General features: G+C 44.3%; 1 protein-coding gene across 1 annotated transcript in view; it reads left to right on the top strand.

Moving 5' to 3' along the window:
• Positions 1 to 520: 520 nt before the first annotated feature.
• SCUBE2 (signal peptide, CUB domain and EGF like domain containing 2) overlaps positions 521 to 19,172 on the top strand; it is a gene marked incomplete at both ends in the record, with an annotated part of 34,637 nt that continues 15,985 nt past the window's right edge. Inside the window, 12 exons of the mRNA XM_079536789.1 lie at positions 521 to 926; positions 2,189 to 2,311; positions 3,290 to 3,415; positions 6,061 to 6,195; positions 10,695 to 10,820; positions 11,187 to 11,303; positions 12,170 to 12,259; positions 13,269 to 13,385; positions 14,361 to 14,483; positions 15,738 to 15,854; positions 18,167 to 18,289; positions 18,756 to 18,872. Of these exons, the coding sequence (XP_079392915.1) occupies positions 521 to 926; positions 2,189 to 2,311; positions 3,290 to 3,415; positions 6,061 to 6,195; positions 10,695 to 10,820; positions 11,187 to 11,303; positions 12,170 to 12,259; positions 13,269 to 13,385; positions 14,361 to 14,483; positions 15,738 to 15,854; positions 18,167 to 18,289; positions 18,756 to 18,872 (1,720 nt within the window). The remainder of the gene's footprint in view (positions 927 to 2,188; positions 2,312 to 3,289; positions 3,416 to 6,060; positions 6,196 to 10,694; positions 10,821 to 11,186; positions 11,304 to 12,169; positions 12,260 to 13,268; positions 13,386 to 14,360; positions 14,484 to 15,737; positions 15,855 to 18,166; positions 18,290 to 18,755; positions 18,873 to 19,172) is intronic.

A 19,172-nucleotide genomic window follows, 5' to 3' on the forward strand; every position in this document is an offset into this window, starting at 1 on the left:
CACAGGGGCACCGTAACCAGTGTCCCTGTGGAGAGGTGGTCCTGCATGGAGCCAGGGGCTGGTCTCGATGGGTCTTACTTCCTATGAGATGTGTGCGTGTGTTCCTACCACAAATGTGACTGCTCGTTCACCAGAGTGTGGAGACGGTGGGGAAAGGCTTCGTTCCTTTCTTGCTTGCTGGGGGCACGGCGTGGAGCTCTGTGCACGTACAGATGGGTCTGGAGGGGGCTGACACCGTCCCGCTGTACAATGGGTTTCAAGAGAGTGACTTTGATCGTTTCAGACGCACTGAAGCCTGATGCTCCAGTGAGAAAGCGGTAATTTACAGCTCCCATTAAGGAACCGGGGACAAAGGCTGAGGGAAAGTTCCACTCGGAAGATTTACTAACGTGTATCCACCGCCCTTACAGCGAGACGGAGCCGGGCATTTCCCACAGAACAAAACAACGGAGGGCTGCAAAGGAGCACCGCCCGCCTTCCAGAGCGCCTCAAAGGTCGGAGCTCTGCTCATGCAGTTATAATGGCAGCGCTCGGCGCCCGGCCCGGCGGAACGGGCTGGGGGCGGCCCGGCCGAGACGCGACGGTTCCGAGAGCGGCCGCCGGGACACCTGCGCGCGGGGCGGCCGCAGGTGCTGGGAGGGCTTCACGGGGGCGGGAGCCTCGGAGCCGCCGGGGCGGGAAGGGCGGCCCGGCCCCCGCACGAGGCCCGCCCAGCCCCGCGCCCGCTGTCGGCGCGAGGCGGTCCCGCGGCACCTCCCTCCGCCGCCTCCTCCCGCCCGGCAGCGGCAGCCGCAGCGCCGCAGCCTCCGCCGCCGCAGCGCCACCGATGGGGTCCGGCGGCCGCCCGAGCGCGGCGGGGGCGCGGGCGCTGCCGCTGCTGCTCCTGCTGCTGCCCGCGCCGGGCCCCGCCGCCCCGCCGCCGCCCGGTGAGTGCCGCGCGTTAACGCCGCGCTCGCTCGCCGCCGCGCTCTGGATGGAGCCCGTCGGTGCGCTCCGGGGCCGCGGGCCGGGCAGGTGCGCCCTCCCGAGCCACGGGGCCGGGTCCCGCGGCCGCCGCAGCCCGTGTGCTGCGCTGCGCGCACCTGAGCCCCGCTGAGAGCCGCCCGACTCCGCGAGGGGTTAACGAGCGCTTCCAGAAGTTGGCAGCGCCGCGGTACCTACAGGCGTGTTCCGTGACTGCAAATGAAAGAGAGGGAGATGAATGCTGTGATTGTGAACGGGAGAGGTGTTGGCTGAAATTCCCAGCTAGAAAGCGATCCCCCTGTAGAAGTGGTTGGCTACGGAAGGAGTCACCTTCTGCTGATGTTCTGCAGCCCATCCTGCTGCTCCGGCAGCCGCTCTCAAAAATGCGTGGGGTGCGCCGGCGCTCCTCCCGCGGCTTTGCTTCTCTGCCGGCTGCTGGAAGCCTCCTGTGTGCGTCTGACCTATGCCGAACGGAGCCGATGTCTCTGCTGCCCGTGACGGCTCTTCCCCTCCTCCTTCTCTCTGTGCTTCTCCATCCCCAGGACTTGCTCCTGTCCGTGTTTCTCTCTCTCTCCCCATTTCCTCTGCCCCGAAGCTCCCACGCGGATGTGCCGTGCTCTGATGGCTGCCGGGCGACGGCGGTGCTGCTCACACACACCGCTTTTGTATTTAAAAAGATTGGCACCGATAACGGCTTTTACGCCTGTTCAATGGTAAGTCGGTGTTCCAGTGCGCTGGGGTCGGTGCCACTCAGATATCTCAGTTCTGTAAAGTCTTTCCATCGGTTTGAGGTCAGTGGCATCCTGAGAGCAGTGGCATGGGGGTGTCAGAGCTCCTCCAGCAATTGTGTTTGATGCCCAGGAGGATAACTGTGCTCCTCCTGTTCTCCATTGCTCCGTGAAGAGGTACAGCCATAGCTCCTTCTGCTACCTGTACAGTCTCTGTGTAACTGTCAGCTAACCCTCGTGGAGATCCCAGTGAAGATGTATTTATCCATGAGTACAAAATCTTAGTACAGACTGACCTGGGTTGCTCGCAGATGCATTGGTATCCACGTACAGCCAGCATACGTATGTAAGCTCAGATACAGCCTCTGCATGTTTCTGCCTCCGAATGCAAACACGTGCATGTGTGCATGCCTGCAGCCCGACACCACGTGGCCTGGATGTGTGCAGGCCGTGTGCCCCCATCCCTGGCACCCTGTGACCCTGCTGTCTCTTTGCAGATGTGGATGAGTGTGCCCTGGGGCTCGACGACTGCCACCCGGATGCTATTTGCCAGAACACCCCCAAGCTGTACAAGTGCATGTGCAAGGTTGGCTACACTGGTGAAGGGAAAAAATGCGAAGGTAACGTGACAGAAGCTCTGAGTCTGCAGTGGCATCTCTTCTCCCTTCTAATACAATAGCTGTCTTCTCCCTTATAATAGCTAAGGTTCTGAGGTGTTTTACAGAGCTATCTGGATATGTGAGAAACATTTCCTGCCAGCAGCATAGAGGCAGAACGTGGGTATTATAACTGTGATCTCCCACATTGTAGCACATCTTTTATGAATATTGCTGTTCTGAAGCAAATTATCCATGTTAAATGTGTGTTAACAGATGTGGATTTTGAGTACTTTAAAGATTTTGGTGTGAGTGTTACCCTTTAGCACAAAGTTCCCCAGAATAACTGTATGATGTGTTCATATGAGCTGTCAATCCATTTGAGTTCTGCTGCGATGGGCCAGTGATCTGGTGATACAAATGTTCTGACTTTTACTTGTGTACTGTCCCTCTTTGATCGTGTCATCTCACTCCCGTCTGCTGCAGGAATGCAGCCTTTGACTGTTCAGAGGGCCTTTAAATGGAGCTTTCCTCATCAGGCAGCCTTTTAAAGATGAGATCACTGGAACTTACTATGATGTTACACGTGAAAAAGTGAGATACTCCTAAGGCAAAACAGAAAATTAAAAAAATGTGTCTTAAAACAAGGAGGGTGATTTATTCTTCAGGATGGTTCTAAAATCGGAATACCTTCTCTGTTTCTTGATTACAGAATGAAAGAGCACCAGTTACATGGCTTTTAACCTAGCATTGTTGCTTGGTCTGACTGTTAGTTTGTTGTTTAATCAGCAGCCTTGAAACCTTGGGCTATGAGGTAAATCCACATGGCAACTGCGGGGTATTCTGTCACGTTTTGGAGATGTTCAGCGTGTAACGTGTTAAGCATGGTCTGTTTGCAAGACAGTGACAATTTAGGGCATCACTTGATGTTGACATTTATGTGGTCACGTCACAAACTGTCTGTAGCACAGCCGTAATAGTGACTTTTGCTTTGTTCATTAGACATTGATGAATGTGATAACGACTTCAATGGAGGCTGCGTTCACGAGTGCTTCAACATCCCAGGAAATTACCGCTGTGCCTGCTACGATGGCTTTATGTTGGCTCACGATGGCCACAACTGCCTGGGTAAGGAGTGTGCTTGTGAACGTGGTGGCTGGGGATGTTAAGGTAACAGTAACTGCATCTCTGGGAGGTGCACTTCATCAGCTTGGCAGGTGGAGAGTGGTGCCCACAGATCTAGGGCTTACGAGGCCTCGCTAGCACTGGCTCCAACTAAGTCTGCAACTCATACTCTCTCCCTTCTTTTTTTTTTTTTTTGGCTTTTTTTGGAGTTTCTCTCTCCTGCTGCACACCACACGTGGATGTTCCTTGGCAGACTTCCATGCCAACATCAGTTTTGGGAAACTTGCTCCCAAAGCATAGTTTTAAGACTGCGGTTGGCTTAGCTGTGTCATTTCTCACTGGTTAATGACACATCAGAAGAAGGTCAGACCATCCCTGGGTGACAAGAGAAAAACTCTGGAGTTTCCAGTGAGATTGTTGAGCTTTACCTGCTGCAAAACCACAGACTGATTTTGTTATGGTGCAAGCTGAGCAGAGGATGAAGCTGCCAAATCCCAAGTATTTCCACAAGAGAAGGCAGAGAGGGAGGCAAAATATCTGCTGATGCTTTAGCATATTAGGAAGGACGTCTTGTTTTTCTCTGGCGCCTTTGTGTAAACACACCGGAGTTCAGATGAGGTTACCAGGGAGGGCTGAATGTGAGCTAACGCATTGCCTCTTGCAGTGGCACCAAAGGGTGCCATTCTAGAACGTGCTTCGGCTGACTTGTTTGGGATCACTAAGGCACAGGCATAACTTAGACCAAAATCTACCACCTGTTACAGTTGCTGGGAAGCTGCTCAGCATTGCGTGGCAGACTTTTCAAAATAAAATGCCACTGACATACAATGAAGTCTTTACCACTGACTAGCCGATTTTTGAGATGTGATGTAAACTTTAAATAAATATTTTGGCATGCAGCAAATTGGATCACATCTTCTCTTAATCTATTTATTTACTTTGTTCACACCATGGTCGTTCCCCTCTCACCCTCATTTTTGAAGATCTCTGCTGTGTGCCTGGGTTTTAGCCAAATAGACAATTACTTGTTGGAAAGAGATGATATTTTGTAAGCTTTCCAAGCCCTGTAAGACAGAAACATCTGCTGGAGTTCAAAACCGTGGTACTGAAGGCTTGTGGTGGCTGTTTATTCACGATTGTTTGCACATTCACATCACTGTAGAGCTCTAGAATACTCTGCTTCTCTGTGATAGGCATATGTCAGCCACCGTCGATGCTGTGAGCAGGTCACATTCTTTGGCATCCAATTGGCTTACTCACTGCCTTCAGCAGAAATTAAATCTGTTGTAATGCTACATTATGCTTCTTACTAAAAGCCTTTCTCTTTCTCCATTTTTTTTTTTTTTTTTTTTGGAAGGCAGCTGTTTTATGCCAGAAATACCAAAGTGTTAAATTAAAAACATTGTGCTATTATCGCAGGAACAATGAACAGAACAGGGAGCAAACATGCTATTCTACAGGAACTTACAGATTGAACCAGTGCATTCCCTAAGCAATGCTTTGCCTTGTTGATTGTTTTTAAGATGCTGAGCGTTTTTGCTTCCTGTCCAAACTGGCATCTATGAAAATTGGGGTAGGAATTTTTAATTAATTATTTAGTTTTTACTGGTGGAGGTTACAAAAGCAGTAATTATGAGATAAATTGGAAGAACTGGAATTCTGATGAACATTCTGTTGTTCAGAAGGTTTTTCTACTCTTTGTTTCTCTTGGTTGTCTTGCAAGTGGAGCGTTTCTATAGTCTCTAGTATTGTTGAAATTCCACGTAATTTAAAATCAACATTAAATCTATTTTCAGAGCATATGCTTTTGTCCTTGACTATGGTTAGGCAGCACAACAGCTCCTTGATGGTAAGCAAATGACCTAAGTTTGAAGATAACAGATCAAACTGAGCATCAGAACTGATGTGATGTGTGACTTGTATCCAGAGTGAAGGTAAGGAGGAAGAAGAGGCAGGTTTTATATTTAAGCCAAATTGATTTTTGAGTCGGTGTTTGATTTTGTTGCACCTTTGCATCAGAATGAGGATTTTACTGAAAGCTACCTGATACTGCTTGCACCGTTTGGAGCTGAAGTTGTGTCCTGCAGAGACAGAATGATGCATGGATGCTCAGACTAGATGTAAACATGCTAGGTTCTTTAGTGGTAGTACTCTGCAGCTGCTGAAGATGAAGCATATGTTCTACACGGAGTATGGAGCTGTGCTGGTGCTTTTCTCCTGGCTGCCCTGAGACTGCTCTGCTGTTGGTTTGATTGGCCAGCCTGGTGACTTACTGGGCAGACTGCAAGCAGCAGGAACAAAAATATACTTTTGCAATGGTGCCAGAACAACAGACTGGTCTAAATTGTCTTAGGTGCCTGGTGGTAATGGCCTTAAGTTGCACTGGAGAGGTTCCAGTTGGATATTGGAAGATATTTCCTCTCAGAGTGGTGAGGCAGTGGCACAGGCTACCCAGGTAGGTGGTGGAGTTGCCATCCCTGGAGGTGTTCAGAAGCCATGCAGATGTGGCACTGAGGGACGTGGTTAGTGGGCACGGTGGGGATGGGTTGGCAGTTGGACTGGATGATCTTAGTGGTCTTTTCCAACCTAAAAGATTTTCTGATTGCTACAGGATAGGTATAAAGCTGATCTTTTTCTCTGTCTTCCAGATACAGATGAATGCATGTTCAACAACGGTGGCTGCCAGCACGTTTGTGTCAACACGGTGGGGAGCTATGAGTGTCGCTGTAAGGAAGGCTTCTTTCTCAGTGACAACCAGCACACGTGCATCCACCGCTCAGAAGGTACTGGCTGCCTCCCTCCAGGCACCAAGCAGGAGTTTCTGACAAAAGTTCACTGCAAAGTCTTTACAGCAGCTTCAAAAGTACTTTGAGTTTTTAAAGGCTGAGAAGGGTCTTGAAGTCCTAATTCCTTTTGAAAGGAAACGTGTGTCAGGATCTTCTAAGTGACTTTGAAGGCACTTCACATCCCTTCTGTCTCTTTGATCCTGTCTGTACGTCTGTATGTTGTACCTCTTAAAGACAGTACTACTGTTCCCAGTGTACCTTATGCTCCATTGGATAGCTGAACTACATCCTGATACAGGGAATGGCAATACACTGAAGAAGAGTGAGCTCAGGCCATTCTCACTTTGGTTCCAGTACCTACACTACCCCTAGGTACCTTCTAGATTCTCAGCATAGTGTTTAGGTTTCAGCTAGGAGATTTATAGTTTGTCAGCCCCAAAGGTATTCAAATCCTGTTCTTTGTTTTGAGTAAAACCTTTATGAAACAACCTTTGAGAGATCAGAGATCCTTGGATGTCTAATTAGATATCAGGTTGAACAAAATTATTTTGGATGCCCTTGAGGAATACTTTAAAGTGGTTGCTCAGAATGGGGATTTGTCCATTGAACTGTATGGTGAATATCTTGCTCAGAAGTATTTAAGGCTGGGAAGCTTTCTTTAATCTAAGACTTATCGTTGGCATGACTATAAGAGGAATCTGAGCATGAATAAACAAATCTCACTTTAAAAATCCCCATACTGAGAAGATCAGCCTTTATAGACATATATGGCCATCCAGAGATGCATGCACCAAGATGGCTGTCATCTGATGTAACTGAATTGATCTGTTGTTTGAATTTGTATTATCAGCTTTTCTGGTACCGGCTTGGTCTCATGGAGTTTGGCTGATACAGGATGATTTATTTCTCAGGCCATTGCTCCAGAGTAGCAGGCTGCAGTGGCAGGGCAGGGCTTTTCCCTTCATGTTTGCTAGCAGTGGTGTATGTTTATGTGCATAGATGATGAATGCAAGAATGAAAATCAGTTGCTTCAACTCCTCACCTTGGCTGATGCCAAGAGAGGAGAAGCTTCCAACTCTTCTTATTTGCTACTTCTTGAGTATACTCTACTCCCTCTCTTGATCTAACGGCACTAGTATTTCCTGTCATTAATAATCATACCTTTGGAGTTCTTGATATTGAAATATAAAAGTGGTGTTTTTGGTTTTTAAAACAACTTTTTTCAGGTCATAGCTCTGTGACTGTTTACCCTTTGCCCCTTCCTGCACTATTGTGAAGAAGCACTCCATGGAATTCCCCACTGTTTTTTCTCTTGGGTGGGCAGGGCTGCTGTAAGCCAAATCTCACTGCTGTATCTCTTCCCCTCACTTTGTTGTCTCCTTTTCCACTCATTGCTAAGTCTCTGCCTTGTGTATTTATCTCTCAGTGCATATCCTTTATTAGTCCTCTCTTGAGACATCGCAGCATCGATCTAAACAACATTTGCCACCTACGGCCTAGCCCACCTGTTTAGTTCTGTTTCTTATCTGTAATATAAGTCAGTATCTCCTTCCCTGTCTCTCAGCTCGGTTAAGAGTGCACAATCTTCTTAGAGGTTTGCAATATAGGAAAACAAGTGAACTGTAGATCCAAGAAGTGCACAGGCTTGAGGCTGCCGTATTTCTTCTGAGGACCAGGGTAATTAGGAAGCCTCAGGCCTACTAGTCCTTCTGAGTTTATTTGTTCATATCTTCTGGGTTCCCTGTCACCTATTCCAGGACTGTGACATGGAACTGAAGGTTAGGTAGCTATCAGAGGAGAGTTTGATAATTCACTTGACTTGATTTTCAGCTGATGTGTTGGTCTAGCATGTGGGATGCTCTGAGGTTCATGATGGTTCTGCCTAGCCCCTGCTTAAACTAGTTGAACTCTATGCCTTGAAGTTGTGCAAAATCATATTTTTCCCTGGGATGTCTGCTCTGAATGAGCTATTTCTCATTGGTGTGTGAGAGAATGGGTTTACACTGGGAGGCAGTTGCTGTGGATGGCGGGACAGCTGTACCATTGTAGCTTGTTTCTGTTATGTTTATGTTAGAGAATACAAAAAAGGAAAAAGGAAAAAGAAGGAAAGTGTAGAATTTTCACTAGGAAAAAAGTTCATCTTGAAGTGGCTATTGATACTTATGACAAATTTTACAACTGGGTAACATCCCAAAGGGCATCGGAAAGGACTGCTCTCACTAATGGTCCTCTGGATTCTGTTCCCTTGTCTAGGGTTGTGGCAGTCCAATGACTCACTCCTCCTTCTCCAGGTACTTCTTCCTTCCCAGGTGTGTCACTAGGGCAAGAACTGCTGCTCAAGAATTATGTGCCTGGGAAGTACGTGGTGTGGGACTGGACCACAAGCTGACATGAGAACGGATCTGGAACAGTGTGACCCAGGAGACTGTGCATCTGTGATGGAGTTTGCAGGCAAACGGGGCTTGGAGTTGTACACTTCTGTGATAGATCCTAGTAAAGTAGGGCCAAATGGAAGATGCACTTTTCTACCACCTTTGGAAATTTGTAGAAGATTCATAGTAAATGCTAGGAGGTGTATTTCTCTTCTACAAAATGCTCTCTTTCAGACCAGCTAGATTTTGGTGGATTTAGTCATGTACCTTGTTACATAGTGGGCGCTCTGATATTAAAATGTGTACTGGTTTGGAAAGTGCATTTCTAGCTTTCCGTGGAGACATGATTGAACTCTGCTAGCTCAGAAATGAGCAATCCCCAGATCAGCATTTAAACCATTTGTCTGATATCAGTGAACCTCACTGAACTACCTGCTTGAGCAATTTGCCCTTTGATAGCTCAGTTGAAACAAAAGCAAAAAATTCCGAGCCAAACAACAACAACTTTGCTAACAGAAATTAAGCCACTAATTCTCTTAATGCTTTCTGACAACACTGAGCTAATGGACCAAATCATTCTGCATGTTTAAGTACAGAGATGTCACAAAAACACAAGAGGTAATGAGGCTAATTTGTGGTCTCATGGATTGTCCCATTTCTTGAATGACAGCACTTAATGGATGGCAGCTTTCATGTGGGCTCCTTGGGCTGCGTCTGTATGCTGCAGGATTTAAGTGTCATTGTCTTGTTAGACCTCTAAGGAATCTCACTGTGGGAAAGGAATCAAAAAGCCAGTAGAGCAGAATAATCCAAGCTCTGCAACATCCATTCTTTTGTTACTTTAAGCTTTCTTAACAGAGAAAGGGTGCAGTAGTTGGCTGTGTGCTGAGCAAGGACCTAACTGAAGTGTAATGGGATAATGACAAGGAGCTGACCTCCGCTCGCTAATGCAGTGGTTTTATTTTCATTTAGGAGCTTCCTTGTGCAGTTTTGAAGCAATAGAGAAGGCATCAGCAAAACTGTGATCCTAACTATTAGTGGCACAAATGATGTGATGGTTTTATGAGGCGCATCAGGAAGAAGAAAGCCACTGGTGTCACCTTGTTTTTAATTTGGGTTTTAGCAGATACTGGGCACCAAATCGTGACCCACTGGGAGGTGTGCAGAAATAGAAAATGATGTGATAATCCCCAGTGGGATTATTTAGACAGTTTTTTTTGAAATAAAGAAACAAATTACCATACAGCGTAGGTAGAGTTTGCACATCTGCCTGGTCACCACTTGGTCGTTGCTCTGGGAGTCAGCTGTGTAGGACAGTGATTGAAGTGGGAATGATAGAGGAGACTTGATAGCAACCTTTCAGTGTCTAAAGGGAGGCTGTAAGGCAGAAGGAGACAGACTCTTTAGCAGGCTCTATTGTGACAGGACAAGGGGAAATGGTTTCAAACTGAAGAAAGGGAGATTTAAACTGGATATAAGAAAAAAGATTCTTACAATAATGGTAGTGAGGCACTGGCACACGTTGCTCAGAGAGGTAGTGGATGCCCCATCCCTGGAGACATTTAAGCTCAGACTGGATGGGGTGCTGAGCACCTGACTTAGCTATGGGTGTCCCTGCTCATTGCAGGGGAGTTGGACTAGCTGGCCTTTAAGGGTCCCTTCCAACTCAAACAATTCTATGATTTGTCTGACATCTTAAGATGTTCCTGTGACTGGCGAGCCTTCGTTTTAATCAGAGAATTAAGAACTTCAATTTAGGCTTTGAACGTGCCATGTACCAACTACCTTGCATTTTTTATTCAAGGTTTTGTGAACACTGGTATAAAGTGAGAGGGTTAGATGAGAATGCTGCACAAACCTAGGGCTGTTGCTTTTTGTCTTTGCAATCAAAGAACGTGGATACAGGAAAGATCACTGCTGGAGAAGCCCTTGGTGTCACAGGCTTTGCAGAATTGGACTTTCTGCTTTTCTAGTATGTAAGCTCATGCTTTTTGCTTTAATGCTGTGGATCCTTCCCAGAAGTAGCAAATGATGGCTGCCTACATTGGGCTGATCGTATCTGCTTGTTGCCCACACTTGGAATTGCTGAGGGTGCTGATGCTCTTGCCTTTGTCTGTTTTGCAGAAGGCATGAGCTGCATGAATAAAGATCATGGCTGTGCACACATCTGCAGAGAAACGCCCAAAGGAGGGGTTGCTTGTGAATGCCGACCAGGATTTGAGCTGTCCAAGAACCAGAGAAGCTGCATTTGTATGCAACGTTCTGCATATGGTTATGGTTTTCCAAAGTAAACAGTGTTCTCTTTGTGATGATGTGGGATTTGATATGTTACAGCAAAGCACACCTCAAGACTGCTTGTGGGGCTAAACCAGAATCAATAGCTTTGCTGAACACTCTTGCACCAATCTATAGTTTGCCAAAGAATACTAGTTTGGAAGTTGTACCATCATTTAAGTTCGGCTCCACAAGAGAACAGTGCAGTGCTTGAGTCAGAGTTTTTGAGGAAGTGGACATGATAAGAAGGTGTATTGAATGGCCAGATGGAGACAAAATGGGATGCTGTCTTTTAAAGGTGCTGGAAGTACTTGTGAAGTCTAATGTGTATTTTCTTCCTAGTAACATGTAATCATGGAAATGGTGGCTGTCAACATACATGTGATGATGCTGATAACGGGCCTATTTGTGGATGTCACCCCAAGTACATCATGCATATGGATGGGAAAACCTGCCTGGGTCAGTAGGAGGAGTAGTGTTTGCTGATGACCAACTCAAGAGTGGTTTGATATTACTGTATGTTCATGACTTACGTTCCTCTTACTAGTAGAGCTAGAAAACGTCAAGGAATCCAAAACTGAAAAACATGCTAGTGCATGAGTGAGCTGGTTGGGTCCAGGCAACTTATGCTTCTCTACTTAAGTAGCTACCTCATATTACTGCAGCCTGTAATTAGTACTGGTCCCTTTGAAGCACAAAGCTTGTCACTAACCAAAGAAGATTCCCTTCTTTCTAGGATTTTTAGATCAAGTTTCTTGACAAGCATGAGCCAGAGAGTGTAACTAAAGCAGTACATATGTTAAAACCAGAACTCTGAATTCAATTAAAGGACAATTTTTGAAAAGCAGTTATCCAGTAAGGAAAGTACTTGAGACCTATAAACCAGTCCCTGAGAGACTTTGTTGCCTGTTGATTGAAATCAATAGCTCAGTCAAAACTGCTTGTCCTTGCGTTAGTCTGTAATGGATGATGACAGCGTGATCATAACAGAGCAGCTCATGACAGTTCAGTTAGTTCTTTCATCTTGTTACTGTTCACCACATCAGTACTGCATTTTCTGTTTACCAAACTTGAGGATACTGAAACAGGCATGAGTTACATGGAAGCAACTGTATATTCCCATGGCTTTGGCTGAAGGGTCTTCGTGGTTTTCTTTCTTACTTTTTTATTTTCTTTTTAAAAATTTTATTTCTGCCTAATTGGATCCAACTGTCTCCGATAATTCAGTGCGTGATGTTGCCATTTTCTTGTCTGTACATATGGATATGAAGCGTCTGGTCAGGCCATATTTGCTCATCTGCTTTTTTGTTGTTGCTTGCTTCTAGAGAGGGAAGAGGCTGCTGTTGAAATTCCAGAAGGCAACACAACAGCAGGAGCTGATGTGGACAAGCGAGTTAAGCGACGGTTACTCATGGGTAAAAGTGCTTATCCAAAATAATTCTGCTGTTTGCTGAAACTTTTTACATTGAATATTTGTTCTTTTTTTTTTTTTTTAATTTGGCCAAATCAGTTCCGGGCTGAATTCTCTGTTCATGGAGGTGTTAAAGGCCAGCATGGATAGGGCCCTGGGCACTATCTAGTAAATGGCAACCAGCCCACAGTAGGGGAGTTGAAACTGGCTGATCTTTAAGGTCCCTTCCAATTTGAGCCGTTCTGTGATTCTGTGAGTTCTGCTCATAGTGGCACAGCACCCTTTAAGGACAGACTATTATTACATAAACCATAAGAAACTTTGTACGTTGTTTGTGATTGTCAGCAGGAAGATCAGGAACTTGCCCTCAAAGTACCATGAGTTTCCATGGTTCTACTTCACCATGGGAACACAGTGCAGTCACCTGTTTCTCTTCAGTTAAAAGTACACTTGTGCATGGAAGAAAACTGGCCCTAGTGATGAAAAATCCAGAGGCAGTACGTCAGTCTGTGGAGTCTCCATGAAAACCTGTACGAAGCTGAGGCAGCATATAGATTTGGCAGTTGCTTGTGTACAAGGGCTGCTCTGAAAGTATTGCCTCCTGTTCTGTGATGCTGGCCCTCAGTGTCAGAGATGGATATCAGTGATCTGGCAGTAGAGGTCAAACCCTCCCACCAATATCCCATCACATGTTGTTGCTGTGCAACAGATGGCTGCAGAGGGGCAGTCTGACAGAATGGCGTCTCAAATGGAAGTGAGGATGAAGCAAAGTTGTGTCGCTGAGATCCTTCACGAGGGGGAAAAAATGGCACACATTCATCAATGATTGTTCAATTGTTTCTGGAGACCAAAGTGTGGATGTGAGCAGAGTGAGGCTTTTGGAGTGAACTATAGGCTGAATGTGATTGAACGTCAGTGTGCTTGGAACTGTGCCTCGTATCGCGTGATGTTTCTTACCATTATGATATCCCCGAGCAAACTTTAGTAGGTTTTTGTTTGTTTGTGTTGGCTAGAAACATGTGCAGTTAATAATGGTGGCTGCGATCGTACGTGTAAAGATACATCGACTGGAGTTCATTGCAGCTGTCCTGTTGGATTCACGCTCCAGTTTGATGGGAAGACATGCAAAGGTGGGTTTTGTACTCGGATGTGTGTGTACTAACAACGTGCCATGAGGTACTCGTCTCCAAATGAAGGTAATCCAGTGTGTGGAGGAAGGCTGGTATTTGTAATGTGATCCTAGGAGACACTGCAGCCAGGAGCGATGCGCAGTTGCCTTCTGAGAGCAGTGCAGAAATCATGTGCAGAAATCCACGCTGCTCTCCCCTCACCAAGATGGCCTCATTGTAGACCTGTGAGGGTTGGGAGGAATAAAGCTCAGAGGTGTAGGTTTGTAGGTTCTTAGAGGTATACGGTCCCACTGTCTGCTATCCACATTCAACAGGCTATTACATAAATCCGTAAGTAAATATTAGAATGTAGTTCAGAGCAGCCTGAGTAGAATTATGCTGGTTCAAGCAGCTCTAAGGATAATTAGAGTACTGGCAAGGAGAAAAAGGGTGTTTGGTAATATATTGGAACATATTTTTCTTTAATTAAATGTTAAGATGATAATTAAATGTTCTGCTAGGCAAAAAATGATGGAATCCCCATGCCTGAGTCAATTAACCTTAGCTAAAGGACTCATTTTAATGTTAGCATGGAAAACACAAATCAGGAATTCCCTCGAGTCACATTTCTGCAGGGCTTAGGAGGAGGAGAATTAGGAGGAGAGAATTTTGAAAGGGCTGAAACCTGCTGGAGATCATTTAAGTTGAGTGTTTCCAAACAAAGCTTGGGGAAGTGGTCTTATGTGCATATATGTACTGAAACGTAGCTGACAGAAAAAAGGTGAATGAAAACAGTAACACAGTCACGAGGCTGAATGGGCCAGGTCATTCTTAAGAGCCAGACCTAACTTCAACATTTGTAATAGGTTGGTTAGATTTTGTTTCCAGGCTTCTCCCCATCAACTGAACGTGACTATTTTCTGGAGCTGACAGTGGGAGTATGTGGAATATATTCTGCTTACTCATGGTTTTTCTGTTTGCTTGTTTTTGTTACAGACATTGATGAGTGCCAATCCAATAACGGAGGCTGTGATCATTTCTGTAAAAACACTGTTGGCAGTTTTGATTGCAGCTGCAGAAAAGGGTTTAAATTATTAACAGATGAGAAGTCTTGTCAAGGTATGTATGCTGGAGAGAGGCAATAAAAGTAGGACAAATCAGCATGGTTTGGACATCTACTACAATGATGAAGTGATAATGGACTCCAGAATAATTTCCATTCCTCAGTTTTTGGTTGTTTTTAAATACATATTTTTTAATTTCTGAAGAAACTGTTAATACAGTTGGCTTGATACTATTGTAGGAGGTATTTTTAGTGGCATAATGAGATAGCATCATGTTAAAAATATCCTTGTGAGGATAATTCTTTTTTTTTTTCTCCCTACTGCTAATGTTCTTAGTATAACTTACAGGGAGAAATAAGCCAGTATCTCTCCGTCCACGCATAATCATAGAATTGCTCAGGTTGGAAAAGACCTTAAAGATCATCAAATCCAACCACAACCTAACAGTACTACCTAACTCTAACAACCCTCTGCTAAATCATGTCCCTGAGCACCACATCCAAATGGTTTTCAAACACATCCAGGGATGGTGACTCAATATACTGTCACAAGATCTTTAGGTGCCTTTGATTAATGTAACAAACATTTAGTGCCCTAGAAAGTGATGGAGATGTTATCCTATTACCATTCAGTTTACTGAGGTCATGATTAGACATTTTTACTAACTATACAAAGAGGATGTTATGCAAAGTGGTTGTAATGCCAAGGAAAGTTTTCACTGGAAAAAACAGATCTCAGCAGCCTTTGGAAACCGACATTGAAATCTAAACGTGTGATATAGTGGATCCATGGAAAAAATAATAGAATCATAGAATGGTTTGGGTTGAATTGTTCCAGTCCTCTCTCTTCAGGTGTATCTCAGAGAACTCTGTGGTTGTCAGCAGCCTTAACTTGGGCACTGCGTATTAGTGCAGAATTAAGGATTTAGCCCCCACTTTCACCTCTGGGGAAACATGAGGACAATACTTTCATTGGTAAATCTATTTCTACAGATTGCGTGCGGACTTTTCTTAAAAGGGTTTCTGCCAGCTTTTTTTTTTTTGTTGTTCTTCCCCGTGGAGAAGAGGAGCAATTTATTTTATAACATAATTGTTAAAATGCAGCAACAGTTGTCATATTTGCCAAGAAAAAGCTTGTTTGGCAAAAGTAACTGTTCTCTTGAAAATTGTTTCATGTTGCTGCATTGTTTACTTTAAAAGAATTTGCTTAGTTTACATAATCCTACACATCTTTCTGTCCAGCTTTATTAGCTCATAAGCTCTCCCTGCTCAGGCTGAATGGTACTGATGTGTCCCCTTAAAACTCACAGACATCGACGAATGCTCTTTTGAACGGACGTGCGACCATACATGCATCAATCATCCGGGCACGTTTGAGTGTACGTGTAACAAAGGATATGCTCTCTATGGCTTCACACACTGTGGAGGTGAGGTACAAAAACTTAATACACTATGCTGCCAGAGTGCACTTAGAGTTTGCACTTAGACCAAAGCTGTAATTTGACAGATTCTTCACACGCATAAGTGTCATTGACTTCAGTGAATAGGCAGTTGGGTAGGACTTTAAGAACAGGGTTCTCTGGGTGATTTCAAGAATTACAGTTATGTGAGTTATCCTTGTGTGTGTCAAATCATTACATGATGCAGATTGGAGTTCTAGCTGATGTTAATTTACATTGGCCACGAACAATACTCCTAAATGTTCTGCTGTGTGAAAAGTTCAAGAACAGATGAAGATGGAAGCTTAGTGTGTGTAAAGCATTGATGTTTCTGTGGCAAATTTATCGAATTACCACATGGAAGCAGGAGTAACTGAGCACTAAATAGAAATGAACCTATTTCACATAAATTTTTTAGGCAAGACCTTGCTGACTACTTCTGCTTACTTAATTCTGAGTAAGATCTATTTATTTCTGAGGTGAAATGAGCACACTCGTACTTGAAGTTAACAATTCAGGGGTCTCTTTATGTCTGATCTGTCCTAGCCTCTGCTTCTAAAAAGCCTGTGGAGAAGATTAAAGGGTTGCAGCATCGCTGTTTTATACTGGTAATCAGGGAATCTATCTGAGTAGATAGGGAGTAAAGCTGTGTGTTCTATTTGCAAAGGAAGTCTTTTCTCATAAACTCCTCTGCACTAATTCAAGTTCTTTTGAGCACCAGTGGGGAAAAGGAACTGAAGTTTATCTCTTGGGTGTTAATTGCTCCTTCATGCCATATTCCTGTGCAGATGTTAATCCTTGTTACCACACCAACTCCTCCATTTGCAGGCAATTACCAGCTGTTGTCAGTGCCGTTAAGTGTACTGAGTTTGTACCTTATGACACATATGGAAAACATTAAGTTCTGGACATAATAGGATGTCAGTGTCTCAGACCCTACCTAGAAGTCGATCAAAACCAAAGATTTGAGCCAATTTTGTGGTATCATTGGAAGCAATACAGATTTCAGGTGTAGCCTTTTTTCATTGTTCCTCACCTGCTCGTTAGTGTGCCTGCTATCCTCATTCTGACAGTAGCATGTGTTTACACTGAAACCAGCTCAGTTTGGTAATCTATTTCATAATGTTGTCTCCAAATGATTATTTATCTAGAGGAGGAAACAAATAACTGGGGAAAACAGCGTCACGTACTCTGATTACCATTGAGAAAAGTAGAACTGAATATATTCAGTTGTGCAAACTTTCTGGGACTCTTTGGGACTGACTGGGAATTCCATGGTGACGTCTTTGTAGTTTTATATATAATTGCCATAAAGATACTGGAGATGAGACGAGCAGGCATCAGAGTGGATCTGAGAAGCAGAAACAGAACTTCGCATTTCCCTTTGTTGAAATTCATGAGATTCCTGTCAGCCCATTCCTCTAGCCAGTTGAGGTGCCTCTGAATAGTGGCACAACCATCTGGTGTATCAGCCACTCCTCCCAGTTTTGTATCATCTGCCAAGTCGCTGGGGGTGAACTCTTGTCCCATCATCCAGGTTTAATGAAGAGGATAAATAGCATTGACCCCTGGGGTACACTGCTGGTAACTGGCCTCCAGATGGACTTTATGTCACTAATCTCAACCCTTCCAGCCCAGAAATGCAGTCAAAAGTCCAAAAGTCTTCCTGAAAGTAGTAAAGGAGGGAACTGCCAATCCGGTTCCAACAGAGCTCAGGGTTACACAATGGGAGTAATTTTATGCATCAGCCAACAGCAGCGCACCAAGAGCAGTATGTTGTGCTGTTGATAGTTCCTCTTTCTCTATTGGCAGTTACTGAGCTGGGCAAGGCTCTGAAATTGGCTAGTTGGCCAGAAGGGGTGGTGGTGATTATCCCCTTGATATTAAATAGGGTTCTGTGATTGACGTCTCTGAACACTTAGTAGGATTGTCAGTATGAATCCTGTCTGTGTTATCTATCTTTATTCCAAAACAGAAATATTAATTATAATTATTATTAAATATTATTAAACACAGAGCAACAAACAGTTGATTTGTTCTCCTTTTCATTAATTTGTTAACTTATTGCTGAGGCTGGATGTATCTTTTTCTAACGTGTGGTTTAAGAATCAACTCTCCCCAAGCATTTGATTCATTTTGACATTCATTGAAAGATTTCCATGAAAACAAAACTGTTTCAAGATGGGTTTCCTAAGAGCTTTTCCAAACTCTACTAAGCAGTATTTTTTACACGTTTATCTGGTGGTCTTAGTATGCAGCAGAAGTTACTTCCTAAATCTAGTACTTCCTTTCCTCTACAGACATAAATGAATGCAGCATCAACAACGGTGGCTGCCAACAGCTGTGTGTGAACACACCGGGAGACTATGAATGCCTGTGCCACTCTAACTACAAATTACACTGGAATAAAAAGGATTGTGTTGGTAAGGTGCCTGGCAAATGCATTACTGCTCCTGATGTGTCTGAAGGCCACGTGGTTGTAGTCAGATCTGAAATATTAGTCTGTCCAGTTAAGTGGTAGGAGTCTTTGTTCCCTGCATTCTGTTTTACTTTTTAATTAGGCATGATGGTACTGATGATGAAACGGGTAAAAACAAACAAACAAAGAAAAAAATCCCAAAAAAACAGGAGATACTTTGAGGGACTTTGATGTTCTTTCATATGCTTTTATCTATTCATTCCCTGTTGTTTCCCTGCATGAGAAAGTCTGCTGATGGACACTGTGGGATCTTTCAGTGATGTTTTCTTGCTTTCCTTTTCTGTCTAAACAGCCTATTAATTGCATGGGTGCTCTCTGGTACCAGCTGCATAAGAAGCTGCATGTCCTTTTCTTAGCAACGTGTGTATACATTCTACTTCTCCCATGAGTGTTTGTTTTATCCTGTTTAGAGATAAAGGAGTCCTTTCCTGATAATATGTCACCCAAGGTATTGCTGCACTGCATGAAGAGTGGCAGGAGTGATAGATGCTTCTTAAGCTGCTCTTCAGATGTTCGGATAGTTTCTGGTAAGTCCAAAAAACAACAACAACAAGGAAAAAAAAAAACGGCAACTAAGCACAAAAGCAAAAAAAAAAGCCCAAGCATATGATTCTATAGATAGTGAAAGAGTAGCAAAACTCATGACTCTCATGGATGCCCCAAGAAACAGACAATCAAGAAGGACCTTTCCTCTTTTAGTACAGATAAAGGGCTGTATCCCAGCCAGTGTTCCAGGAAAGCCCCCCTTTCCCTGTTCTTTATAGCCACTCTACCCTCAGATTCCCTTCTCATGACAACCGTCTTTTGGAAACTGAAGAGCACAGGGC

The sequence above is a fragment of the Tetrao urogallus genome (genome assembly GCF_951394365.1).
Source record: "Tetrao urogallus genome assembly, chromosome: 6".
NCBI classification, from domain to species: Eukaryota; Metazoa; Chordata; class Aves; order Galliformes; family Phasianidae; genus Tetrao; species Tetrao urogallus.